General features: G+C 49.0%; 5 protein-coding genes across 5 annotated transcripts; 4 read left to right on the top strand and 1 right to left on the bottom strand.

The window, feature by feature from the left end:
- Window positions 1-3,115: 3,115 nt before the first annotated feature.
- On the top strand, window positions 3,116-4,367 carry UCRPA7_684 (putative high-affinity nicotinic acid transporter protein; the record flags this gene model as incomplete). The annotated part of the gene is made up of 3 exons (XM_007913278.1): window positions 3,116-3,183; window positions 3,341-3,874; window positions 3,923-4,367. 3 exons carry the CDS (start codon window positions 3,116-3,118, stop codon window positions 4,365-4,367), a joined length of 1,047 nt encoding a protein of 348 aa, XP_007911469.1.
- A 2,942-nt stretch (window positions 4,368-7,309) lies between these two features.
- On the top strand, window positions 7,310-9,237 carry UCRPA7_683 (putative sugar transporter family protein; the record flags this gene model as incomplete). Its single annotated transcript, XM_007913277.1, has 5 exons — window positions 7,310-7,534; window positions 7,599-7,811; window positions 7,871-7,966; window positions 8,020-8,175; window positions 8,224-9,237. 5 exons carry the CDS (start codon window positions 7,310-7,312, stop codon window positions 9,235-9,237), a joined length of 1,704 nt encoding a protein of 567 aa, XP_007911468.1.
- Window positions 9,238-19,131: 9,894 nt separating this feature from the next.
- Window positions 19,132-20,398, bottom strand: UCRPA7_682 (putative alpha-ketoglutarate-dependent taurine dioxygenase protein; the record flags this gene model as incomplete). The annotated part of the gene is made up of 4 exons (XM_007913276.1): window positions 19,132-19,292; window positions 19,346-19,720; window positions 19,797-20,138; window positions 20,197-20,398. The coding sequence occupies 4 exons, from the start codon at window positions 20,396-20,398 to the stop codon at window positions 19,132-19,134; spliced, it is 1,080 nt and encodes a 359-aa protein (XP_007911467.1).
- A 2,184-nt stretch (window positions 20,399-22,582) lies between these two features.
- On the top strand, window positions 22,583-24,671 carry UCRPA7_681 (putative phthalate transporter protein; the record flags this gene model as incomplete). The annotated part of the gene is made up of 8 exons (XM_007913275.1): window positions 22,583-22,768; window positions 22,827-22,882; window positions 22,934-23,124; window positions 23,176-23,393; window positions 23,446-23,726; window positions 23,782-24,038; window positions 24,092-24,400; window positions 24,457-24,671. The coding sequence occupies 8 exons, from the start codon at window positions 22,583-22,585 to the stop codon at window positions 24,669-24,671; spliced, it is 1,713 nt and encodes a 570-aa protein (XP_007911466.1).
- A 1,074-nt stretch (window positions 24,672-25,745) lies between these two features.
- Window positions 25,746-27,841, top strand: UCRPA7_680 (putative potassium ion channel yvc1 protein; the record flags this gene model as incomplete). Its single annotated transcript, XM_007913274.1, has 3 exons — window positions 25,746-25,854; window positions 25,927-27,194; window positions 27,263-27,841. The coding sequence occupies 3 exons, from the start codon at window positions 25,746-25,748 to the stop codon at window positions 27,839-27,841; spliced, it is 1,956 nt and encodes a 651-aa protein (XP_007911465.1).
- Between the last annotated feature and the right edge of the window lie 126 nt (window positions 27,842-27,967).

Here is a 27,967-nt window from a genome sequence, read left to right as displayed (position 1 = left end):
TCTTTCGTTTACCTATATTGCTTCCCTATTGCAATGGAAACTATCTCATGGAAGTTCTTCACTCTCAACGAATCGTGGAGCTTGGTTTTTGCCGTAGTTGTCTGGTTTGTTTTTATCGAAACAAAAGGCAAAACTTTGGAGGAAATTGATGAGCTATTCGAAGGAAGCCCCGCTACTACCGAGGGAGTCCGCGAAGGTGACGACGATCATAACGGTGGCATAATGACTCCATCTTTGGTAAATGAAGAGATAAATCACCCAGAGTTCAGCAAGGATCACAAAGGCATAGAAACGCAAGAGAGCCTTTGCGGACCGTAGACAAGCGTTCGATAGATGTAGTTCTGAAAAGCGGCTACTAACAACACCAGTCACTTTCGACAATCCCAATCTAAACATCTCTGAATATATCTCTATTCGTCAATTGAGTTGATCTTCTGCTCTCTACCTTGATTAAGATAATTCGTTCTTTCGTATAGTTACAAAATGCATACTAATTTATTTATCGTTGTTGAGAAGTAAGTCAAGCGCTTTAGACGGTGAACTGAACAATCTTTACTAAAAGATCACTCGCCCATCTACCGTGTTGTGTACTGAACTAATGTATTTGGTCGAGTGACTAACTCTGTTTTGCGATTCGTGGCTTTATTGCCTCTCGATACTCTCCAACCCAGCGTCCACCAACTTTCCACGCAACAACAAAATCGTTCTTGTTGAATGCAACTTGGCTGCCATTCAAAATGAAAAACGTGTCACCTGCTTTTAGAGTAAAAGTATGGTTTCCTTCGGACAGCGTTAGTGTGCCTGAGGTTTGCAATTAGCGCACGTACTGTTCTACATTGACAAGATATTATCTGCCCTCGAGGACAATCCCTGATTCATCACAACCATATGGAGGAAAGGGTGCATTGCTTGATTCCCCCTTGGTTAAAATGAAGTATCCTGCAGTGATGGGCTTTTCGCCCCCCTTGGTTTTATCACTGGCATGAACATCACCTAATCCACGACAATTAGCAACTATTTTGCCGCGGGGGTTCCATCATGACTAACCGAGCTTCAAGTTTGAGTAATTTGGAAAAGCTTGCGCAGCTTTGTATGCTTCAGCTTTGGTTTTGACTTCGATTGGCATTTTGCTTGGTAATCGTTTTTCAGTATTTCGAACTTTGAATGATCTCGATAAGGTAGTTTTGAGTTAACCTGCATCGACCAATCAGTTAAATCTGATCAAGGCAGCCGAGGCATCCACCACTGTGAAAAGGTTCCTGCCGAGCGAGTTTAGTGGCGACCACAGCTTGCCCCACGAGTATGTGCAACCCCAAGTGACCTTTCTCTGGACAAAACGTACTGTTTTTCAAACGTGCCATCATAATCCAAAGAGAAACAGCTCCTTCTCTTGGCTTTGTTGAGGTTCTAACATGCAATAGCCTTAACCTAATGCCAGGGGGTGAGAATTTTGTGGAAAGCCAGCAACTGCTTGCGGCTACGAGCGCGGCTACGAGCCTAGGTTATACAATATTAATGACGGGAATGTTTATGGACTACTTTGGACTACCTCATTCACCCACACCAAGGAGAGGTCTCTATCACATCATTGATGTTCCTCGTGCCAGAGGCTTGCTCCCTGGCACTGGGAATACAAAAGCTGTATAGACCTTGATAAGCGATATTGCCAAGTACGTCGCCGCGATGCTTGCCTTCCCCAAGTGGGAGCACAAGTGGGAGCGGATGTACCATCTCGTGGGCGAAGTGATTTCTCCAGTAGAGATCATAGCCGCGGCCGAGAGAGTAACAGGTATGCTCACACAGCCTACTCAGACTTTCAATGTCAGGAAAAGAGTTCTAACTAATTCTAGGTACCAAATTTAATGTAACATGAGATTCGATGGAAGAGCTCTTAAAAGGCCAAATGACACTCTTTCCATCCAATGAAGAATTGATAATAGCATGGCCGGAAGCTAAAGAAGATACGCGGAGGACCGTGTCTCTGATTCATGTCGGAATTCAGAAGGGTGCTCTTGACGTTTCAAGGCTTGGCGCAAGCCTGAATGATGCTGTACCGCATTTGAAAGCTCTCAAGACGGAGGAGTATCTGTCCATGTGTTTTAGTGGCAAGAAATTAGCTTAGAGTGTTTTATTCAAAGCAAGGTCGGTCTGTCTTAACGGTATCAGAGCTGAACTCAATTATACTGCTTGTGCTATGATAGCTATATGTGATACCTGAGACGCAACGTGCGATACAGATTGTGCGACAAGTACTATTTCCAAGCGATTGCCAGCGTCATGACTTGAGCTCACCGTGCATGAAGTTGCACACCGCATTCTGCGAGTCTATGGCGTTGGGATTATGTGTATGGGCTGAATTTGGAATCGAGGCATAGTGGGCGCTTACCACACGTATGATGTCTGCTCTTGATGAGTAGCTCGCAATAGCGAGAGAGTATATTAACGCTTGGTGTATTCAAGGCAAACACCCCTCAACCATGGGTAATAGCCTCTGCTTTGATACAATAAGAATAGATCATAATTGCTAGTTCTCCGCTTTCAGGATACCACTGAGACGATGTTCCGGTGCATCTTGCTAGCACAAATAATCAAAGCACCGGGGTGTCGGGTCCATCGAGTTTGCATGGACAAGTAATGCCAGTCAATGACTCCAACACTATGTTCTAGACACAAAGTGCGAATTTGAGAGGACAAGCTAGTACGAGCTAGAAGTCTGACTGAGACGTGGGGATGCATTGCATGCTTAGATGTATCACGGATTGGGGGAGAATTGATTCAAGATAAGAATATCTATCCTGGTCGAATATGGAATACCCCTGCTTGATTGGGGAAGTATGTATAGTCATCCCGAGATATTGACCGTGTGGTCTCTGCCGATTGGCTCTTACCCCGTCTTATGCGTGCTGATCTGTCTTACACACACAGGTTGCACCTAAATCCTCCTGCGCCAAGACCACGGCGGTAAGTTCAGCTTCGCTATATCGCCGTTCAGATCTATCCTGCGATAGCCTAGGTAGCAATAAAAGGATGTCTCCGCATATTGTTCGGCACTCACCATGCACTCCACGTTTCTTGTGAGATTCCATCAACTCTAATCGCATTTGAGTACTCAACTATGTCGAATCCTACTGAGAAATCAGTGATCAACACGCCGCCCGAGACACTCGTGTCCGAGACTGTTGAGTATGTAGAGACTGAAGGGTTTGACGAGAAAGCGACGAAAAAACTGTTAAGGAGGCTCGATTGGCACATCATTCCCTTCATGTCACTCATCTACCTGTAGGTTGCGGCCCGCGGTCACAAAAATTCTTGGATCTGTAGTTACTGAACTTCTAAACAGGCTATGCTTTCTTGATCGCACGAATATTGGCAATGCTCGACTTGACAACTTAGAAAAGGACCTTCATCTACACGGTATTCAGTATAATGACTGCCTTGCGATCCTCTTCCCATTCTATATTGCGGCCGAGATCCCAAGCAACATGATGATGAAGAGAATCCGGCCTTCGATCTGGCTGACCTTCATCATGGTCTGCTGGTCGGCATCAATGATCGGACAGGGCTTCGTCAAGAACTATTCTGGCCTTATGGCTACAAGAGTGTTTCTTGGAGTCTTCGAAGGAGGCTTGTTCCCAGGCGTGAACTATTACATCACGCAATGGTATTGTAGGCATGAATGTGGCTTTCGTATGGCTCTATTCTTCTCGGCAGCTACCCTCGCTGGAGCCTTCGGCGGCATTCTAGCTCGTGGCATCGCAGAGATGAGCGGCGTGGGTGGCAAGTCGGCATGGGCGTGGATCTTCATTCTCGAAGGTCTGCTGAGCATTCTTGTGTCTTTCACCGCGTACTGGGCAATCTACGACTATCCTGCCACGTGAGTATTCTTCCCGAAATGGCTTACATATTTTCCTGACGTGACCAGAGCGAGATTCCTGACTTCCAAGGAGCGAGAGGAAGTCCAAAGACGGCTGACTGTAGACCATGGCCATCTCTCCAATGACTTTAATATCAAATACGTCTGGCAAGCCATCAAGGACTGGAAGATTTACATCCACATGCTCATCTGCATGGCAGGCTTCTGTCCTATCTACTCATTTGCACTGTTTCTGCCAACCATCATCAAGGCCATGGGCTATACTGCGAACAATGCACAACTGATGAGCGTGCCCCCGTATGTCTTCGCGTGCATCTTTACAATTGGAGCGAGCTACTTCGCCGACAGAGTGAGACAGCGGGGCGTGTTCCTGATGGGTTTTCAGCTGATTGCCATCTTGGGATTCGCCTTGCTAGCCGGGAGCGGAAAGCCACATATCCAGTATACGGGAACCGTCTTTGCTGCCATTGGTAATGCCTCCCAATTCAACTGACAGGGTGCTGAGCTGACCAGCCTTCGTCAGGAATATACCCACAAATCCCTCTAGGACTTGCTTGGAACAGTGGCAACATCGGCGGGAGTCTTAAGCGAGGAACCGGTATTGCTATGCAGGTCATGGGAGGCAACTGCGGTGGCATAATCGCCTCGTACGTCTACCTCTCGCGCGACGGGCCCCGGTACATCACCGGGCACAGCATCCTGATCGGTTTCGTCAGGCAAGTACATATCCCTTATCATTGCGACCTACAGCTGACTCGACTGTAGCATGGCCTTCTTCTTGACATTGTTCATGACAACGTGGTGCCGTAGGGAGAACGCACGACGCGAGACATTGTCGCAGGAGACTGGAGTGGAAGAGTTGACCGAGGAACAGAAGATGTTGGAGCGCGAGCTTGCGGACAAAGTCCCCTGGTTTAGATACACCGTATAGACAGACACTTTTGACTCAGAGCCAAGTACTAAGTGTCGGCATCACAGGGCTATGTTGGATGTATGAGGTGACATCAGTATGGAAGGCATAATACATGTTAGACACTAGAATACACGACTAGATATCGATCCTCTGAAGGAGTTTAGCTTAGTACAACTTGAAGACAGACTTACCCCTGCCTACCCCTGGAGCATTCTAGACCTCGAGAGAATCGAGTGCCTATCTAGGTCTTCGTCAACGGCGCGTGGGTAGATCATCTGGGCGATTGCTGCAGAAGGATTGCGCTGCACTACCTTAGCACAAAGCCGTCGTCCTAAGATAGCGTGTCGCGGTTCACGGGCGGGTGGTATACGGGTCCTGACTTTCAATTGTACTTCCTTATGTCTTCGCCGCTCTAGAAGCGAGTCGGCTTTGCTCTTCAGACCAATTGACTGTTCTGTGGTTATGTGACTCATTCTGAAGGGGAACCGGTGAACTGTTGAGGCGACTATCATGTAGTCTGCGGGTCACGGCACTGATATCGGCATCGGGCGCGTGACCAACGGTTTCAATATTTTCGAGTTGTATTTCGCCTTCAGCATCGTCTTGTTTTCCTTTCTTGTGTGGTGGATTTAGGGACTCGGGGCTACACCGTAAGCGAACGATGGCGCTCAGCTAGGCGGGTAGGCGCATCGATGGTGGCGCGATATGCCGAATTAAGTCCTGCGCTCCGGTAGTCCACTGCAAGAGCCGAAGTGAGCCGCCGCGCGGTCGAGACCAGCATCGGCGGAAGGGAGCGCGTACAGAGAGCAAACGAGCCCATGACCGAGGTCCTCGAGGCTTGGGATGGAGCGATGTTGGCTGCCACAACACGCAAGGCGATGGATGAAGAGCCACATCGTGATATGTATCAGGAGTGGTGGCGGTCTGTGTGAAGATGGTCCCGCATAATGAGCAGTTTAATACACTTTGGGGTCGGGTAAACACAATTGATGCTGTTGGGGTAATGCACACTCACTGGCGCGCGCGAGTAAGTGACATTGAAATCTATTGAGGGTACTTACAGTAGGTATGTAATCTACAGTTTTGGAATAGGCAGATAAAGGCAGTCACGATGTCATTACTCATCGCCAATTACTTCATTCCATTGATCACAGACAGCAACGTGGGAAAGAGCCTCACAAGCCAAGGCGCCAAAAGCGGAAGGAGAGACGGGACTGCGTGCCATGCATTCGCTCGCCCTTGCCCTCCCGAGTCAAAAAACCGTTTTCTGCATTGTGCATTTTGTCGTGTGTTGTCGTAAAGCGGCACGGCAAGCACGGCGCACGCACACATTGATAATCCAACAGACTGGAGGAGACCGATCACCGTGGAACTTGCCCGGTGACCGGCAGGCACACGCCCAGTGGCTTGGCACTAGCCGTGCTGGCCACTCAGGAATGACCATTTTCAGAAGGTGTGCCGACGGGGAAGGAGCCACTGTGGGGATTCTCTGCGGGGGGACCTTCTCAAGCTTGTCAAGGTTGCTCGACAAGGTTGAGAAGGAGCAAGTCGTAACTCGAAGCGGGCAGTATGCACTGCGACTGCCGCAGGGGGGCTTGAAGATAGCGCCGCCAGCTACTGCCAGCGATGATGTCAGCTGCCTGCTCTAGGCGCGGCGTTTCCTTTTCGTAGATCGACACAAATCGAAGATTGGTCGCAAGCAGCGAAAAGACAAAAGGTAGGTAGGTAGGTAGGCGCCTGGGATCAGGCACATACCTACCAGAATCATGGCCAAGGATGAGGTTCCAATGCATGCACGGAGGAGACAGAATCCCAGCAGCAGCCCGTGGCATTCCGTAGCATTGCGACCGAGCTCCTCCGCATCCCGCACACTCGACGGCCATGCCGGCGCTGATTCGGGAAATGACACCTCGTGATTCGCCCTGAGCGACGAGGGAGGCCATCTTTGATCCAGGACGATGGTGAGCTGCATCCCGTTGGTCCCCGCAATCTGCACAAACCAGGTCTAACAGGGAGTCTAAGTCCCACAAACACCCATCAGAGACCCCATCTCCTGATTCTCTGATCCCGCAATACGGCCGCCGCCCACGCCCTTCTCCCCTCTCGCTCGCTCGGTCGGTTGGGGTCACCCCAGTCCTTACTCACATCTCTGTGTATTATCTCCGCCTGACCTCTGCTGGTCCTGCCCTGGCGCGGCATCCTGTCCGGGCAGTCCCACAACCTTGTGGCTGGCGTGCCACCATGTCATTTGCTACGTTGCCCAACATGGAGACCAGGTCGTATCTAGCGTCAGCGACGATCGCCAGAGTCGGTGCAACCCCGCACAAATAGCTGACATATATCAATCTCAATGATCCCCGGACGATGACCCATTGGCCCTCTCGTCTGTCCGTAGCTCTCTGCTCTTGCTCTCCTCAGTCCCCTCGGTCCTCCCAGAGCTGCAATTGTGCCGACTGTGGTGACCGACCTACACGTTGAGCTTTGCCTAACGAGAAGAACAAGACGCATCACTAGCCATCAACATGGCTGAACATGAGAAACCCACCATCGAGCGCGACACCGACCATCATGGTGTCATCGGCGAGCAAGACCATCCGCCGCATCATGGCATGAGCGCTGGCCAGTACATCGCGACGCGCTTTTCTTCCCTCAAGCCGCCAATGGCCAAGGCACCAAACCCCTTCAAACTTCTCATGATGCTCAATGCCCGACAGTGGGCGTTTTTCTCCGTTGCGTTCATTGCTTGGGTACGCGACATTCCTAGAATTTTCTGCGACAATCGCCGGGTCTTACCGCTGACACTCTTCGCAGACGTGGGACGCTTTTGATTTCTTTACAGTGTCGCTGACTGTCAGCGAACTCGCCGAGACGTTCGGAAAAGACAATACTGACATCACTTGGGGCATTACTCTGGTGCTGATGTTCCGGTCTGTTGGCTCCATCTTGTTCGGTATCGCAGCCGATCGTTATGGTCGCAAATGGCCCTTCATTGTCAACAACGTGCTTTTCATCGTTCTCGAGCTGGTAAGTCATGGGCTCACCAAGCTTTTCCACCCCCCTTGCACCTGTCAGCTTGCTTGCAGGTCTCGGCACTTGGCAATGCTTGTGTCGCTGCCAAGACACGCCATGCCCGCATTGCCAAGGTCTTGGCCAGCATCATCGCGAGATACGCACCGCCTGTTTGGAGTTAGAGATTATCGAAGCTTTTCGACTTGCTGACAGTTAATTCTAGGGAACCGGCTTTACCAACACCTACGGGCAGTTCCTAGCATGTAGAGCTCTTTTTGGTGTTGCCATGGGCGGTCTTTACGGCAATGCAGCCGCTACCGCCCTGGAAGATCTTCCAGAGGAGGCTCGTGGATTGATGAGCGGTATCCTGCAACAAGGAGTAAGTGATTGTCGACTCAGATTCGAGTCAACATGCTAACCATCTCAGTACGCTTTTGGATACCTCCTTGCAACAGCTTTCGCCCGCGGTCTTGTTGATACGACTCCCCATGGATGGCGCCCGCTCTTCTGGTTCGGTGCTTGTCCTCCAGTGCTGATCATTCTCTTCCGCCTCATGCTCCCCGAGACCTCGGTCTACCAGCAACATGCCAGTGTACGACGTACTGCCGAAGCTGAGGGCTCCAGTATCTCCAAAACCTTCCTTCGCGAAGGAAAGGTCGCTCTTCGCCGCCATTGGCTTCTACTTGCCTATCTCGTGCTCCTCATGGCCGGCTTCAACTTCATGTCGCACGGATCCCAGGACTTGTACCCGACCATGCTCAAGAACCAATTCAACTTCAGCGCCAACGCGGTCACTGTAACTCAGGTCGTTGCCAACCTTGGCGCAATGCTCGGTGGCACTGTCGTCGGTTTCTGCAGCCAGATCTTTGGTCGACGATTTAGCATCATCGTCATGTGTATTATTGGTGGTGCTCTGTTGTACCCATATACCTTTACCAGCAGCCACGCAGTTATTGCCGCAGCTTTCTTCGAGCAATTTTGCGTCCAGGGCGCCTGGGGTGTCATTCCGATCCATCTGATGGAGCTGTCACCCGGCGCCTTTCGCACTTTCGTTGTTGGTACATCCTACCAACTTGGTAACCTTGTGTCATCTGCATCTTCGACGATCGAGTCCACCATTGGCGAGCGATTCCCCTTGCCACCCAAGGGCAAGACTGAGCGATACGCTTATGGTAAGGTTATTTGCATCTTCATGGGCTGCGTGTACGCCTATGTCATTCTGCTCACCTTCATCGGACCCGAGCACCTGCGCCGCAAGTTTGAGGTTGCCTATGATGCCGATGTACGTGAGGTTGCCGGTGAGGAGACGATCAGTCATGCCATGCATCGTCGCGAGAGAATGGGAATGGGGTTGAGTGACGAGGATTTGGCAGATGCGGCGGAAGTGAGACAGATGGAGGAGGCCGAGAGGACTCACGCAACCGCGGGGCGGCTGGCTTAACTTGCTAGCATGATGTCACACTGTAAGAGGGTTGATTGCGCGTTAGCTTGCGTGCTAAGCTATGGACGCGCCCGGGCAGATGAAGAGAAGATACCCAAACGATACAGATTATGAATTGCATGGATACATATAGGTCGTTACAAGTGGACGAGAATAAAAGAGTAATCGAATTTGGCTTTTTTGGCTGCTATCTTACTTGTTTGAGCCCCTAATGAACTGCCTGATCAAGCACATTAGGCTCACATCGTCAGAACATTTTATTTCACAATTAACCGCTAACACATGCAAGTCTGAATAGAACTAAGCTTTTACTTTATCTACCTCAAACTCTTTCGACTAACCTGACATGACATAGCGCCGTTGATTGGTGTAGTTTCGCTTCTGTCTCACCCTTGAAGTCACAGTCGACTGTGTATGCCCAAAAGCCCATATTTAACTACCTCGCTTTACCAAATGAGCCGGAGAGTAAAGACCTGTGGCATAATTCGACCGTATAACACTATCTTTGTACCGAGGGTTCACCGCTCGACCATCTACTGTCGGGCTGTATTGCGTCAGGACGACTACCTTGCGTGGTGCATCCTGGAGAGACTGGATCTGACTATCAAGCCACCGCAAGTCACTTTCGTGCGCTTCAAAGTGCTGATCAATGCAACCAAAGTCGTTGACAAGCTTGTTAAGGTCACTTTTGGCCTCGGCGGGGATGTGCAATGAAAGGGTACAGCCGAGGACATCATTGATATTGTAGCGTCGCTGGTCGAGGAGGACAACTTCGCCCAGCTTCTTCCCCTTTTGTCGTCTCTCTTGAAATCAAAGCTGGAATCTTTGGAATGTCGTCTTGACGAAGAACCACTTCGAGCGATAAAGCTCGTTATTTCCCCGGACGAGAACGCGATTTTGAATTGAGACTGTTGGCGAAGTAAGACGCCGATGTATCGGTCTTTGTGTTTCTCGGCGTTGCCGATGTCGCCTAATAGAGCGAGGTATGGGGCTTTGGGAGTGATGTGGAAATTGGTGTACTCGAGTTGCGCACCAAGGTGTAGGTCGGAGAGGATCCGGGAAGCTCACCATACTGTTTAGGAATTGTTACTTAGTGAGCCTTAGACCGGCTAGAACGTTATTACGGCAACATCCTTGTTATAATGCTGAAGCCACGCATAGGACACTTGTAAAATAAAAATCATTTTGGATATGAGCTCATGTCAGCTGGATCCTGATATTTCACAAGTCTGGCTCGGGTGACCTGGCGCCAGTCCATTTTTGGAATCAGATTTGATGTCAGATTCTTAATTAAGCCAGAGCAAGTCTCCAGAGCTTATCATCGAAGTTGTTCAATAATAGTCCGAGCCCTCACATGCTTAAAGTTCTCGGGCCAGTCAGGCTTCCCATGCTTGTCGACCGCACTAGCGGGCAAATCATATAGCAAAGGAGCAAGTGAAGACTTCCAGGCCCGCTGGCGGGCGATTTGCGTTTGTATCATCACAGTGATGAAGAATATGCAAGCAATCAGCACCAATGCGACTGTCAGGGTGAGCCAAGCCCAGTGAACGTGGATGTAGGTCTGAACGGCGAACACTTCTCCTTCTACAGCGGTCGCGTTTGGTCCCGAAAGCATTCGATAAGACATGCCTGCTGCGATATTTTCCATTGTTTTGGTGATGTTGGGGCTGTTATACAGCGCCGCGATGTATGATGAAGGTATGCCGTCCTCCATGTCAAAGATTGTCAGGCATTCGGACATGTAATTTAAGTCGTAGTAGTTTAATTCAAATGTTTTGTTTCCAGGGAAACTACCATCGAGGGCTTCCATGGGGAAGATAGGTCCCATGCCTGTGATGTTGAGCGAGGACATTTGCAGTGTTCCCGGCTGAACTGTGCCGTTGACGGACGTCCAGTTGGAGTACGCGATAGCAGATACTTCGTAGCTGCACTCGTAGGCAGTTAAAGTATCCTGCCAGCTGGTACTGACGTTAAAGTTATTATCCAAGTCGTCATTGCTGAACCAGATCATGCCGATATTGGACAGGATCGGTGCCCATTGGTCGGGACTGGTCGTATTAACGCTGGTATTAACCGTCGTGTGGTAGAAGCCATTGTGCGCGTCTACGCCCGCATAAGAACCGATGTGAAACCCGCCTGGTAAAGTATAGTTGCAAATTTGGTTCGGAACTCCTTGTTTGAGCTGGATACAGTTCTGGACCGTTTGCTTAGTCACATCTTTGCACTGATTCTGGATTCCAAGCGAGCTGAACGTTGGGTAAGTGCAATTTGATCCAGGACATGAGAAGGGAGGAGCGGGAACCAAGTCATAGAGCCCAGATATGGCTGCTGCTTGAAGTTGTCCATCTCTCGTGCTACCTGTTATAGAGCGTTAGACGCAGGCGTAGATTGAGTTGTAGATTCATATCTCGAGGCTAACTCACTCATAACATTGCTATTACCGTTCAAACCCTTTCCTTGATTATCATATGCCTGGGATCGAGTGACCGAAGAATGCAGCCCGAGAGCTTGTGTAGGCATTTGCCCGTATGACAAAATCTGCTGGGTGAAAGGATCAAGAGCGATGGCTGCTATGGTGACAATACATCCAACGTAGGCAATGAAGGTCGCTTTCCGCGCGAACAGGAAGAACTTTAGTGCGCCCCAAGGACCTCTACTCGCATCGTCAAATATCTGCAGGTGCTCTAGACTTCGTGTTCCATCTGTTAGCTTTAGTCCAAGCCCAAAGATCAGTGCACACCACATACCTTAGCCCCTGCCTTTCGAGATACAACCATTTCAATTGACTCAAACTTTCAGCTACCGGCAGAATCATTGCCGCTTTTGAAGCTGTAGATAAAACGGAGATGACAGCGTTGGGAGAAACGGCAATTGTCCAAGAGGAAAGTAGCCTTCCGTCAATTTTGGATAGAATTATGACCATCGCGACAACACAGAGCATGCTGAATAAAGTGCCCACAATCTCCGCACCCCAGCTCTTTCCCCAGCTCTTTGTTCGATAAGGTATTGGAGGCTGTTGGTATGGAGGATATGGACCCTCCTGCACAAGTTGCAAGTGCTCTTTGAGGTTTGGCGGATGGTGATTGAGTTGCTGACCTGAATCATGATTCATGGTACCCGCTGCATCTGGAGGGTATTCCGACACCGGTGACACGACGTAACACTCGTTGTAGAACCCTCCTGCTCCATTGTATGCGGTTGTTTGCTGCCAGCCATGATGGTACCTTGGATCAGGCGCATGGCTTTGGCTATTCAGCAATTCGATGGCATCTGGGTGTTGATGCGGCGCAGCCATCTTAGCATCGTATCATCGAGTTCAAAAGTGTATAAATCAGAGATTCTGAAAACTTAAATTTGATGACTTCAAAGGCAAAGGGCCCGGAAGCATGTGAGGCCAAGGGGGCCATTTGAATCATTACAAGTCCTAGCGCTGTGGTCGGGCTCCTGCCGATGTCTTCTTGGCACTGGTAGAGTGCTCAGGGGCTCGAGCATATTGCCACAAAGGGTCGTTTACACGGGAATACCTGGTTGGCCAGCCCGCATTCAGATCATACACGGAAGGATTTCTAGTGCTGATCTGTAACGCAGTGCGAGTTACACGGATAGGCAGTCAGTCGCGCGGGTGTTACCCTTGTCGAAATGCTCAGCTGGCCGTCAGCAGAACGGACCAGCCGTACCATGGTCTCAGATTTTGTGATGTCGCGCCAACATAACAGGTATACATTGTCTTTATATCGATTCACACCCCGGGCCTGCGACTCTATATAGCTAGGCGGCCACGTCGAGGTCTTTCACCCCATAGCAAACGAGAGCGTTTCTCAAATATCTTGGGAAAATTAGGTATTAAGCGAACAGTCTAACAAACTGAAATATATAACAGCTCAATCACAGCTCGTTCCCAAAATCTTCAAACGGAGGCTCCATTTCTGGAGAATCAGCCGTGTGAGAGATGCGACACTTCGAAAGGAACATACCTACTGTGGATCAAGGCATATGATAATCGACTAGTCTAAGCCCCAGCATGGCGATTATATTAACGCTGTTTTATTTAAGCTAAAAAAGAACGTGAAAGCACAGTTTGATATGCATTATCGGAAACAAATTTTGAGAAGTGATTGCTTTCACAAGCTATGTTAAGTGAATTCAGCGGTGCAGTGATGTTTCCAATTTCGGCACCATTGTGGTGGGTGACAGGCGATTCTTTTCAACCCGAGAATTGAAAAATTGTTTCCCAATTTGATCCAACCAGACATTATTATATTCAAAACATCATCGGCAATGTAGCCATGGGCGTTGGCATTTGGGGAGGGACTGGCACAACAGCTCAACGGTTGCCAGCGTGGAACACGACATATGCGATGGAAAATGCAGGACAACATAAAAGCTGTTCGTGTGACATACTGAGACCTAAGCATGAGACCTACCCCATGCAATTTACATTGGCTACTTATCACTATCTACATTTATCACCTTAGTTGAAGCTTGCCTAGCTATCTGAAACATATGAAACAAATTCTTGAACCCCAGATTCAAGATGTGCAAGATATATGGACAATACCTCTGGCACTGCGGACACCACATGACAGCCGTCAGTAGAGAGATGCTGCAAATTGGGTGGTGTGCAAAACGAAAGTATCAAGAGGGACGCAGGGTAAACACAGGGACCTCCAGCCCATGTTCAATTCGAGAGATTGTGTTCAATAATGATGACCAAACTCAAACCACGTATAATCATTGGAGGATGTGTAGGTCTTGTCAGGGAGATTTCGAGAACCAAAAATTTGTCCTGGTGGATTTCGAAATAAAGGCGTCGAGAGAGGAGGGACATGCGGAAGGGGTAGACAAGTCAGCACTCGAGAATATCTTCTCTGACTTGAGGCATCAGGTTCAAATCTGCTGGGATGAATACTATGATGATGAAGACGACACGCGTTACGATAACGTGAAAACACGTCTGGATAATGTGACTAATGAAATGAAAGGTAAGGTTCATTCACTGATTCTCAAGACTCGAGCCAGAAACTCGGAGATACAAAACGTATATGGCAAGTCGCAGAGACAGCAGTAATATTGTGAAGTTCACAAGAGAGTTCAATTAGAGTATTTACTATTATCGTTACATATAGAAAACAGGTTGACGTAGCTGTTAGAAATCGTGGCATCTAATCCAATAGATAGAGTGTAAAAGATCTGAAAAGTCCGGGAATTCCATAGGCCAAAGAGAAAACCTATCGGTAGTATAAAGAGTCATGCGCTACTGTCGTTTCCGCTGGCAATGTCCAGAGCGGACGGGTCATAGAATAAGGACTAATTTAACGGCTGCCAACATGCGACACAACATATGCGATAAAATATCACGGAATTATATAAAGACAGGTCTTCTTGCGTTATGAGCTTCCAGAAATAACTTGTTTGTACTATGAGATCCCTCGCTTGGCAATGAGAGTTATACTAACTTTGCTTACCCAATTTGCAGCATTTCCTGTACGAGAACTGCTCGTTATAAAGTGATTTGCCAACATGTGCTTAGAATATGATAGTTGCGCCTGGCAGTGTGGTCACAGGATGTCAGACAACGCAAAATATCGCAGTGCAGTTGGATGGTGTGCCAAGCGTTTAGATCAAGAATATGGTGGGGCCTCCACTCCCTGTTCAGTTCGAGAGGCTGTCTATACCGACAACAACGGGGTTCGAAGACAAGCTACGTACAGACATTGGAAGAAATGCTCACCATGTGAGGCTACTTGGTGCAGGCAACGGCATTCTGAACTCGAGGTTGAGATTAGTGTGCAGCGAAGATTAGCCATTGAAGCAGGAGTACAGAATCAAAACGTCGATGCCATTATAGGTGAAGTTGAGGGAGTCAGTGTACGGAGCTGGGACGACTTCCTAGCATCAGGAGACAGTTCACGGTACGCAAACTTGACTTCGGCTCAGAATCAGATCATTAGTGGAATGCATAACAATATACATGCGTATATCTTAGACGCGCAGCGAGAAAATGAGAAAGAAAAGCTACAAGAGGGGGGCCAAAGCAAGAAGGACAAAGGAAAGAAGAAGAAAAGCCATAAATAATTAAATTTGGTGTGTGGGAAAGGGGATATTATACGATAGGCTCTTGTAGAGCCTAAACTCGTTATAATGAGGTTGAGCTTCGTCTCATTGGAATTTGTTTTCTTGTTTGGGGCTAAGGGAGAATGGTAAGGAGCGATCTTGCTTCTGTGAGTTGTTATCAACGTCTTTATAAACATTTCATGCTATCAAAATACTCCCAATGCTCCTGGTGCGCCGAGGTACTGAAGATTCTTGAATAGATATAGTCTTTGTGTGTTCGTTCTATGTTGAAACACGTGGGCGCCCGCCTTGGCGACCGATCTTCCCTACCATAACGGCAAGACTAAGAGAAGCAGGCATAAGTTGATGCTATAAGGTTCGTCAACATGTCACATCAAACACAACCTTTATCGTATATCAGCCCCAGTAACCTACCATTATCTTAACTCAAGGCTAGGCTTTAGCAGATAATTGGATCACCGGTATGAATTACATCCACCACGCAGAGCTTCTGGCCAACATGCAGCACCTGCTCTCCGGGGATGACATCTTGACCGGGACGGATCAGCTCGGAGGAAGACCGCTTTGGGCGTGCTGCAGCGAACGCAACCAACAACTTCTAGCAACGAGTCTTTTGATTTGCTAAAAGTAATGAAATTGCTAGTCCTCCTGCAGGTAGTCAGATTAGAAATGCGCAGTCGCGAATGACAAGATGGGTATAGCGCATGCAATTAATGACCTGGTCAACTACGGAACATGGCCACACGCGACGCCTTCTCGCTTTTACTGGTTCTGTGTCGCGGTTGATGTGCGTCTAATGAGGAAGGAGAAAAGCCGTCTACCACCGCATCTTTCTGCGTCTCATCCGCCAAGAATAGAGATTGAAAAGCCCAGAGTTACCGCGACCGACGAGGCTAGCATTCTGACGAGATCAACAAATGTCTCTGAAATTCAATGACATGAAACGAAGGTTACAAAGCTAAACTTTGCTCACGTCAAAACTAGCAAAAGCGAGTTGCAATTCATGGCTGAAGTGGTTGGTATCATCTCGGCAGTCCTTGGAGTGCTGGATGTGTCAACACGAGGCAGCCAAAGACTTCACCAAGTCGTTAAGGCGTGGATCAACGCCCCTGCGGAGATCCTTGCTTTGCATAACGAGATTGTAGATCTCAGATATCTCCTCGACAATATTCGGGATGCTCAAGCAGTAGTTGAGGTCGAGGCTGATGCACAAGGCAATTATGGCTTTGTCACGGCCCTCCGCACGCAGCTGCGTAGAGCGGAAGAACACTTCCAATCATTAAATGGTATCCTTGACGAACTCTCAAAGATAAAGAAATATAGGAAGAAGACGAAATGGATTTGCCGAGAGAGGAGAGTGGAGCATCTCAAGAACGGTATTCGCCTAGTACGCGAGCACATCAACAATCTTCTTCAAGTCCACAACATGTATGTTCACTGACAAGGCGTCAAATCTTCAAATTAAAATTTCAATTCATTCAATTAGTGATTTATTTCACTAAACTTACTTGAAGAACTTGGGAAAACGAAGGAAATTCCAGAATTCATGAACAACAAAGAAGCTAATGTTTCACTATTCAATAGTACGCAATCAAGTCGTATCGGATTAGAAGTCGTGTCAATTCGAGCTGTTGGAAAGAAACAGCATCAAGACGTATCCGACTCGTTGGATCTGCTAAGTCAAAGCTCAACCACCACCCAAAAATTATTAGACTCAAGCCACCATGACATAATTCGCCGCTTTTCACCACTCTCACAGATTCATGATACAACTCGAGAAGTTCTTTCCTTAGTATCGACACACGAAGAAGGAATGGAGGCTTTTAGAAAGGAACTCAACGACGGTTTCCGGCAACTATCTTGGCAAATAAATTCCAGGCTGGACACGCTGAATTTGGGAAGAGCCTCAGAGTCAGCACCATTACGAGATGAAGCAGACTTGGGACACTTAACGCGACGCTTTCAGTACAGAGGTGTCAGTGTGAGAACTCGGAGACGAGGCTTTTGTTTATCCGATTGTGCCTGCCGTTGCCACGCTGCCGGTGATTCGTCACATCAATGGCGGCTGCCGCGAGGGATGTCATATCTTTTCGGATCTCTCTTCGTTCGATTTACTGGGCGGCCAGCTTGCTTGCCCCCTTGCAACTCAAACATCTGCCTTGGGAAACAGAGTACTCGGATAGCAGCTACCTACATCTTTCCTACATGGCTGATTTGGTGTCATATCTATATAATGGTTGAAAGGGCTGCTGGACAGAAGCCCGAAATGGTCCTCGCGCTGAAGAATCGCGTCGCTTTTCGGCATAGCCCCTTTTTTCAAGCCGCAAGGCATGGAGACGTTCATGAACTGGCTCTTATCTTGAAAGCGGCTCCTCATTGCCTCAATGACATTGAAGACATCTATGGTACCACTCCTTTATATTACGCTGCTTTTTACGGCCATTTGGAAGCAGTCAAGCTTTTGCTCAGGGCTGGTGCCAATCCCGAGCAGCAACATGATGATGGAGATTCTGTAAAACTGATCTTTGCCCGACTCGCTTTAACCCAGGGTGATGAATCAAAAATATTTCGCCTCTTAGGTATCCAGGATTATTTGAAGGACGAAATGATTCCAGAACTCATCAAGGCAATTCTACGTTTGCCTGGATGCTGCAAAATGGAAACACTCATACAGAAGAATAAAGCAAGAACCTTGGCTGAAGCCAAGACGGAAGATTGTTTTAGCCATACGGCACTTCATTGGGCTTGTCTACGTGGGGACGTAGACGCCGTACGTAGGCTACTTGATTTAGGGGCGGACGTGCAGACACGCGCTCAAAGTTGCACGCCCTTGCATTGCGCTGCGCAGAACAAAGAAGGGGGTTTGGCTTGTGCAAGACTCCTCTTTCGGGCTGGTGCAAAATTCAAACTTGACGGACAAGGCGAATCGCCATTACAACTAGCGTGCAGGTTTGGCGCAGCAGAGACAGTGGCAGAGATGATTCGCAATGGTGCATCTCTCGAAGAACGGTCTGTTCGCGGCAATGGATTACTTCATTATGCAGTTGAGGGCAACAACTTTACAGTCGTGGACTGGCTTCTGGACCATTGCGGCGTCAACATTGAGACTATAACACTAGGACGATATCCTGGACATACAGCGCTGATGCTCGCTGTATATCATAACTCTTATCTATGTACTCGGTCACTGCTTCTCCGAGGCGCTAGCTATTATATCTATAAAACTGAGCAAGTCTGGACAGTCCTTCACCAAGCTGCTAATTATGCCGACACTCACACACTTCACGTTCTCGCACACCACGGTCTGAAAGGAATCGATATATACGCTAAGCACAACGGCCGGACAGCCCAAGACATGATCAATTTGCGTGAGGCAGAACCCGAAATTATTGCAGCTTTTGACGAGCTACTGGACGCAATTAGGCAGGCAAATGCAAGACAAGAAGTGGACCAGGCCTTTCGGAAACTATGTCTCTCACGGAAGGATGCGATTATTTGAGTGATGAAGCAAGTGAGGATGAAACCTTCTACGATGCTATGGAGTACCATTTTTCTTGACTCATTATACAAATATCCTGGGACCTTGACCAGCGCATGGGAAGACAGGAGAAGGGTGTTGATGAGGGGATTTCATACAAAGATTAAATGCCATATTATTTCTTAGTTGATACATCGCACCTTCGGTCGAATACGCCATTGAGGCAGTGGAATTCATTGTGTGATTTTGACAATCTCTCTAAAGGATGCCAGAGATTACACATTGCGAATGCCGGAAACACATTCCCACGGTTTACATTTATTTATATGAAGAACTATGCCTTACTGGACGAAATCAAGACCCAGTGCGACCCTCCTCGAGGAGCTCTTGGGGTCGTAGTAGGGGCGCTCGCCAAGTCCAACAGCTCTGTTACCAAATCTATCTCCAAGACCGTTATAATCAAATGTGGCGGTATGGAACACACTCCTGTTATCCCAGATAGCTGCATATACTAAATTAGCACATATCATGGCCAATGCCAGTGGGACGACTAACCAATGTCGTTCTTGTTTTTCCATTTTAGTCGGACCTGAAGATCGTGGTTCTTGTAGACTAGATCTAGGAACCAACTGAGAAGATGCTTGCTCTCATCTTCTGTAACTCCGTTGACGTGCTTTACGTGGCCGCCGACAGGAAAGATACTTTTCCAACCAGTGACGGGGTTTGTTCGGACGAGAGGGTGAATTGCCTTAAGCTCCGAGCCGATGTTCTCGGGCGCACCACGCTGCTTGTCATATAGACTAAACCCACCCTGCTGTGCGACTTTGGCGAAGTATGGCTGCTCGAAGGTTACCGTGAGGCTTTCGAGAAACTTTTGGTACGGTTCACTGATGCGATCATAAATCTCATAACCAGAAGCCCACAGGGTATCTATAATAAAGACGGTCAATGGTATTGTTTATAGCTATAATAGCTCGAGGGTGAAGGCAAAAGTGTGTAAACTTACCACCACCAGTTGAAGGGAGCTCTACAAGTCGCAAGGAGGTGTAATCGGCCGGCACAGGCTCGAAGGCAATATCGGAGTGCCATTGAGCGCTGTTGCTCTTCTTCACGCTTAATTGATCATCTGTCTGTCTCTTGTAGATTTGCTTGTGTTGAACAGAACTGATAGTGCTGATCTCTGGGTCACTTCCACCTAGGTCACGCTCTGAGTTCAGAATAGGATGAATATGGAGCCCAGAAGTTGCGGGCCGACCAGTCAGCTCGCCTAAGCGGAGAATCAATTTCTTTTGCAATTCATTATCTAATTCATCCTGGGCGCGGAAGAAGACAACGCCGCGTTGTGAAACTGTAAACGTCTGTCAGAGTTCTCATCCATGAAAATCAAGCATCACGCGATGAATTACTGGTAATGGCGAGATCTCTGATAAGCTCATCCGAGTTTGGTGCATTGAGCCACTCCACCAAGTTGGCCTTGGGAAACTCCCGTCCAATAGATGGAGTTACGTCAAAAGACTCATAGCTGTCCAAGACACCAGAGAGCTTGAGAGGCTCTCGGCTCTGAGACTTGGTCGAGATGGGCGTCTCGTCGATTGCAGATGGCGCCATTGTGCAGCGAAACGATGTGGCGGATCAGCTGGTACTCCAGATCGAGAAAAAGAAGCAAGTGGTGGCTTGAGATCGAGACCGTGATTGCAGCTCTAGACACCTCGACATGTTGCCATCACCAGGTGGGAATCCCTGGAAGTTTTATACAGGCGAATGTAGCATTCGCATGGCGATCTAACCTACTAAAACGATGGGTAGTCGCCGATTCGACGACTTGCTGTCTCTACAAGGACACAATAGCGACAGCCGAGTGAGACACATTGCGGAAGTTTTGTTGGCGATTTCGTGCTCGAGATGGACCCATGACATATCTTAGATCAAATCAAATGGATGCAACCAATGCATGGTGTATTGGAAAAAAGCCAATCGTAAAGAGCCAAGCAACCATTACGTGTGGGGTTATGCCAATAGTAACTGCACTCGATGTTCCCGAGATGCGAAGACTTAAGAATTAATGAAAAGGCCTCTCGCGTCAATCTAAGAGGACGAAGCTTCTTGCCCGCTCTGGGCACCCCGTATTGCGACTCGATTCACTCCCCACAATCCCGGATATCTGGAATGATGTGAAGAGATGCACGCCACCAATATACGTGGGGGTTGAAGTCACTTGCCTCGTGCGCAGCCCGATTGCTCACGCTCAGCGTTTCTTATTTATTAGCCGATACAGCAGTAAGCCACCATCAGAACTTGACGGAGTCTCGGTAGTTACTGTAGACCCCGTATGACACAATTGCAGCCGCTGGGTTTCCCCAGCCTTGACTCCATCGTAGGCGTCCTGGAGACTGCGCTATGATAGTGAGCTCCCTCTTTCATGACAAGCCTAACAAGAAATGCCCAGGGGTTGGCGGGAAAGCTTAAGATGTTGAAGATTTAATGCCAATGTCGTGACAGACATGGTGTTCTTGTCAATTCAGAATTGTCCAATCCAATTGCATTATCTTATCACTTATTGGCCGGCTCTATGGCCCGCGATTTGACCGTAGCGCATCACGCCGTTGCTCCGCGCCGTGACGCAATTTTCAGCCCCGACACGACACGCGGTTGGGAAACCCGTTTGCTGCCGATTCTATGCTGTCCTTGACAGATTTTAACAGCAAGCCACAAAAGCCCAAAGACATGTTCTGGATCGCAAGTGGCTTTTTTCTGCTGAAGTCCTCACTTCTCTAGTTTATAGCCCAGGAAATCGCGGACTTCGTGATAGTACCGAGGAGCTTTCATCGGTGATGAAAGACGAAGTCCAAACGGAGAATTTGACTAGTAAAACTATATCAATCACTCCCAAAGATGTCTCAATTGTTCAGCTGGTCGTAAAAGATGGCACAGTGACCTGGAATTCTTTGAGGGGTTTGTTTTCCTGAAGCGTTGGTCGAAATCGAGCACTTCTATAAGGAAAATAAACTGTCTCGATACGGGGCAGCTGGAATAATTCTACAATTTCATAGTAGCGAGCCATCAAAATTACAAGCAAGTGCATGCCTGTAATCTCGCCTCATAATAGCAATTCAGGAGACTTATCCCTCCAGCTCTTCGTAGCTTTCCGCCAGTGTTCCACGCGTCCTAGCTCGGACAGGAAGTGATTCCGCCCGGGGTGCTATGCACAAGTCTCGAAATTTCTCTTATCCATCACGCAATACGCTCTACGTGGATGAACCGCTCTTGGCATACTACAATTTTGCCATCAATGAGGCAGTTATAATCCGGATGTCGGTGTTCGATAGCGAGACTCGGCCGCTTCTGCATTCAAAGTGGCAGGTTTCTATGGAACTACTCTGTGATCCCCTGCATGCTTGGATAGTAGAGTGTCTCATTGGTAACCACTCAGAGGCAATCGCCACTTTGCCATCAGGCCCGGCCCTCGGTGCTTCCAGGGCAGCTCCCGGCTATGCTTTGGACGATCTCCTCGTGGATAGCTCACGGTCTAGCCTCCTGGTACGGCTAGCGGTTGAAGCCATGTCTGAGGTCGTGATAATGTGGTGTTCCTTCGCCATTGATGGCTTTGCCCCAGTCCCATCCAGATGGATCTCGGGGTGGGGGGCCCAATTCGGGCAGACACTCCAGGGGTGGTCACTCACATCAAATGCAACATAAAGAGCGGCACCTGCAGTGTAGATGATCAACCAAATTTCTCACCACCCCTCTGCTCAAACCTTAGTAGTCCCAACTTGACCCTTCAAGCAAAGCAAGATGGCGACCGTCCTTACAAGGGAGAAAAAGGCTTCGGCCCCCGAGGTCCAGATCACCAGCAAGTCCGAGCCGTCGACGTCCAAGACGTCCCTCGACGAGATCCCCAGCTTGGGTGTTCCAATCGAGGAAAGACGTTTCTGGTGGCAGCGTGCGAAGGCTTATGATCCTGATGCCATTGCAACCCAGGTATGGAATCACTACATCATCCATCTTGGAAGAAAGTCATAACTGACAAGCTTGGCAGCCTAGCGTTTTTGATGACCCTGATACGGCCGCAAAATACCAGCCTAGATCCGACTGGTAAGCTTCACGGAGCACTCATGGTTCTGTAATAACCCTAACTCTCTGTAGGGAGAATCTCCATCGTTTCAACCCCCTCGCAAGATGGACCTGGGGAGAAGAGCACAAGTTGATTCATAAGATCGACTTCCGCATTATGGTCTGGGCCTGTATCATGTTCATGGCTCTAGAACTCGATCGAGCAAACATTTCCCAAGCACTGACAGATAACTTCTTGCCTGAGTTGAAGCTCAACACGAATGGTAAGTGGGATGTGTCCGTCTCTGTCCAACCCCATCACTAAATATATCTAGACTACAATCTTGGAAACACCGTATTCAAACTGTCTTTCCTCTGCGCTGAGCTGCCATCTCAATTGGTGTCGAAATGGGTTGGCCCTGATCGTTGGATTCCCGCCCAGTTGATCCTTTGGAGTATCGTCGCTAGTTCGCAGTTCTGGTTGTCTGGCCGGACATCGTTCCTCGTCTGTCGTTCACTTCTTGGCATACTTCAAGGTGGCTTCATTCCTGACGTAAGTTGTGTTCCTGGGACTGGTCCCAAATCAAAGGCTCACAACTAATTAGGTCATTCTGTATCTGTCTTACTTCTATAAGCATCACGAGCTGTCTCTCCGCCTTGGCTTTTTCTGGACAGCCATGAGCATCGCGGATATCCTTTCTGCCCTGCTTGCCTATGGTCTGTTGCACATGCGTGGCGTACACTCGTACTCTGGCTGGCGCTGGCTATTCCTGATTGAGGGTCTCATCACCCTCGTTGTCGGTGTCGTGAGTTTCCTGCTCATGCCTGCTGGCCCGTGCCAGACTGCAAGTTGGTTCAGAGGAAAGAATGGCTGGTTCAATGAGAGGTGAGCCTCGACTCTCAAAGCAAAGCATGGAGACTCAAGCTAATAATCATGACAGAGAAGAGACCATCATTGTCAACAGAGTCCTGCGAGAGGATCCTAGCAAGGCCAGCATGCACAACCGGCAGCCTGTTACGCCGCGACTACTCTGGCAAAGTCTTAAGGACTATGACCTCTGGCCCTTGTACTTCCTCGGCCTCAGTTTCCAGATTCCCATGACTCCCCCAACACAGTACCTGACATTGTCACTCAAGGGACTTGGCTTCGACACTTTCCAGACCAATCTGTTAACGATTCCGTACACGGCTATACATAGTGAGTCTAACTACTCAGTTTCATGATGTTCAAGAGATACTAATGCCATATAGTCGTTACGATGCTTATCCTGACCTACGTCGCTGAGATCTGGAAAGAGCTCACTTTCACAGCCATGATAGGCCAGGTCTGGGCTCTGCCATTCCTCATCTACCTTACTGTGGCCAACACCGGAAACCTCAACCGATGGGTACTGTGGATTGTCACCACACTGCTTCTTAGTTATCCCAATGCCCACCCCATCCAGGTCGGCTGGAACTCGCGAAACTCCAACACTGTGCGCTCACGAACCGTCTCGGCTGCCTGCTACAACATGTTTGTGCAGTCTGGAGGTATCATCGCGTCGAACATCTACCGCAAGGGTATGCCATCAATATCAATTTTAATTCAATCAGCCAGGATGCTAACTGCTTCATAGACGATGCCCCTCTGTACCGCCGCGGTAACAGGCAGCTGCTCGCCATTGTCTGCATGAACATTGTGCTGTACATCCTGACCAAGGCGTACTATGTCTTCCGCAACAAGCAGAAGGCTCGCAAGTGGGATGCCATGTCCGAGGACGAGAGACTGCACTACCTGGCCACCACCAAGGACAAGGGCAACAAGAGACTGGACTTCCGCTTTGAGCACTAATGCGGCGTCACCTTATCCTGGGCTAAGTCTCTGCGTCTCGGATTCGTTTCTTAACGGAAGAGGCTCTCAGAAATTTCACGGGTGGCTGGTATGACGGCGTCGTTTCAAGATGAGAGGTTGGGAGTCATAACAGGTCAAGGTGCCCAGTCTTTTGAGGTTGGTGTTTAGGCGGGGGGATAGACGAGATACTCTAGATTCATTCTGTCTTTGCTTTGATCTTATGACGAATAGAAAAGAGTCAAATGAACTGCGCCGCCTATCTTTTGTCGCTGCTTTTGTCAATCAAGACTGAATAAATGTCCATGGTTTCTTCACATCCCACTAGTGCTCCGATCTCATTCAGGTCGATTTAATACAGTTTCTAGCTGAGATCTCAAATGGAGCGGGGAAGCGATGGATGATTTAACATGATCCAGTGCGTCGCTTTCCTCGTGTTAATGGCCAATGGCTGTGAGGTGGAAGGCTCTTGGAGGCGCGATGACGGCGAGAGAAGGAAGCTGAATTGCAGGGTTCTAGAGGTGAATGACAACGAATCGGAGCAAAACGACAGCCCAAGATTTTGATCGTGTGCTCCGCTCAATGCCTTGATTTCCCCATCCCACCTGTGGTGCGAAGCTTGCAGGCCTTGGCGGCCGGTAACTAGCTAACAGTTTAGTGCCGCGATGCCACTAGAGAGCGCTAGGGAGCAAACGGCGACCGAGACCCCCGCTAACGGTCGACGTCATCCCGCTGTAGTAAACATGCGAAAGCTCCGTCCTTCCAGCCAGAGCCGAGCAGCTCTCTTGATTTCCTGCTTCGTCTTCTGTCAAACCGCACGCCACGAGGACGGTCAAGAACTGGCTCATTTTCTTCTTCACGAAGATCTCGTCTTGCGAACGAGCCCAGTTACTTACGGCGATCTGCCTCTTGCCTTATCTCGCCAAACCCAGAGGCAAAGCGGTTCACTAGCCCCAGTGCCCAGCTTCCACTTCCCGTCGTTGCGATCGTGAGACTCGTCCAACAGAGAGCACTGTAGTCTGGTTTCTGCATTGATAGAAGCATTCGAGCTATCAAAGTTCGGCATCAGAACTGGTTATGGCTCCCAACGCATCATTCGGGTTCAATTGGAGGAAATTGCTAGGATGGGACAGACATCCTTCGCGCGGCCACCATGATCATTGGTGGCTCGAGTCCCGTCGCCGCCGTGAGTCTTCCCTCTCTTCGCTACTGCCTCCTCTTGTATGAAGTACAGATTCTAATTTCTTGCATGATCTAGTTCTACCGAGCTACCACGAAGAGGCACTCGAGTCCGCGATCCCGGCCCCCGAAGTCACCAAGATTGCCCTCCGACTGCACCACCTCATCGAGGAGTGTGTTCCTGTCGAGCTCGAGGAGGAGCAGATTACCACGCCACATAGCCGGGTCATTACTCCCAAAGTCATCCAGGCCGCTAAGGAAGCAGGAGGCCAGCAATACAAGGCTTGTGTTATCTTCTGCTTGCTGGTAAACAAGCGCTGGTTCAAGCACCAAGCTCAGGTCGAACTCTGGGATGCTGATCTGCACGGCCTTCGTGCCATAGCGTGCGAAGTTATTGCGAAACGAATCATCGAAGGCGAAGAGGATATGGACTACCTACTCCATAATGTTTTGCTCAAGCGGTACTCGATCATGGTCGATAATGAGGCAACTCCACCCTCGAATGTCATCGAAAAGGCTGTAGATCTGCACGCATTGCGTATCATTGGCTCCTCCGGCTATCAAAAATGTATCAGCTACCTGTGGAGGGGATGGTTGGTACAGGACGAGAACGATCCATCCAATTTTGTCGATTACAAGGACAAGGACAGCACCTCCTACTGGGTACACCTTGACCCCGATCGTATGCGCGCCCCAATGTATCAGAACTCGGCACAGCTCCTCATATCATTGATCTACCTGGCTCTCTATACTGCAGCTATCAATACCATCAACCGTGACGGTGACCTCGATTTCGTCGAAGGCTTGCTGTACGCCTTCACTCTTGGGTTTCTGTTTGACGAGTTGACCAAATTCTGGAAAGCCGGTTACCATATCTTAGGCTTCTGGAGCGCCTTCAATGCCATCCTGTATGGGTTGCTGATGACAAGCTTGGCGCTGCGCTTTGCTGCGTTTGCCCATCCTGCAGACCCCGGAGGCGAGGATACTCGCCGCACGGATTTGAATAAATTAAGCTACAACTTTCTGGCCTTTTGCGCGCCCATGTTCTGGATGCGACTGCTGCTCTACCTCGACAGCTTCCGCTTCTTCGGTGCCATGTTGGTTGTACTGAAGGTCATGATGAAAGAGTCAATTATTTTCTTTGCCTTGTTGGCTGTCATTATCATTGGCTTTTTGCAGTCCTTCATTGGCTTGGACTACGCGGATGACAACTATCTTGGTGATGTCACTTTCATTCTGCAGGCCATGGCCAATGCTCTCATGCAGAGTCCGGACTTCAGTGGTTTCGAGCAGTTTGGAGCCCCCTTTGGAATCATCTTATACTACTGCTTTACCTTCATTGTCATGGTATGTTGAAAGTTCTCCATCCACACAGATTCCTCCACCTGCTCAAGCTTATGCTAACCTCATCAAAGGTTGTTCTGCTCAACATTTTGATTGCCCTGTACAACTCGTCATACGAAGACATCTACGGCAATGCGGACGACGAGTACCTAGCTCTGTTTTCCCAGAAAACCATGCAATTCGTGAGAGCACCAGACGAGAATGTCTTCATTCCACCCTTCAACTTGATCGAGGTCTTCTTCCTGGCTATCCCATTGGAATGGTGGATGAGCAAGAAACTATACGAGAGAGTAAACGACATAGTCATGGCTGTCATTTACTCCCCACTCATCGTCGTCGCGGCGTACTTCGAAACGCGGACGGCCGGCGACATCCGGTCGAACCGCTCTAGGGGCGAAGAGGACGACGACACGGTCGAGGAGTGGGAGCAGATGGCCAGCGAGTGTGACTTCGAGGCGGACGGCTGGGGCAAGAAGGTCAGCCAGGCCAAGTCGAACCTTGATGTTGAGCCTGCAGTGGCCGAAGTGCAGAAGCTGAAGGGCGAGATTGACGAGCTGAAAGCTATGATTGCGGAGTTGGCCAAGGCGGTTGGCGCGTCGAAAAATGGGGAGTCGTCTGGTAATGGCGCAAAGGATGAATCTTTACTTTAATGAGGTCATGAAGTCTAGGCTGGTATGGTGTTTAAGTAATTCTTGTAATATGTTAGGGGGGTCTTCGGTTGGATGTGCGGTCATATATCGGGGCTACGGCATTACTCAAATTGTAATTGTAAATTG

This window comes from Phaeoacremonium minimum, assembly GCF_000392275.1.
Source record: "Phaeoacremonium minimum UCRPA7 unplaced genomic scaffold PA7_03_scaffold_39, whole genome shotgun sequence".
Classification (NCBI taxonomy): Eukaryota; Fungi; Ascomycota; class Sordariomycetes; order Togniniales; family Togniniaceae; genus Phaeoacremonium; species Phaeoacremonium minimum.
Note: the sequence above shows the minus strand (reverse complement) of the source record. Positions and strands in the feature narration are given on the sequence as shown.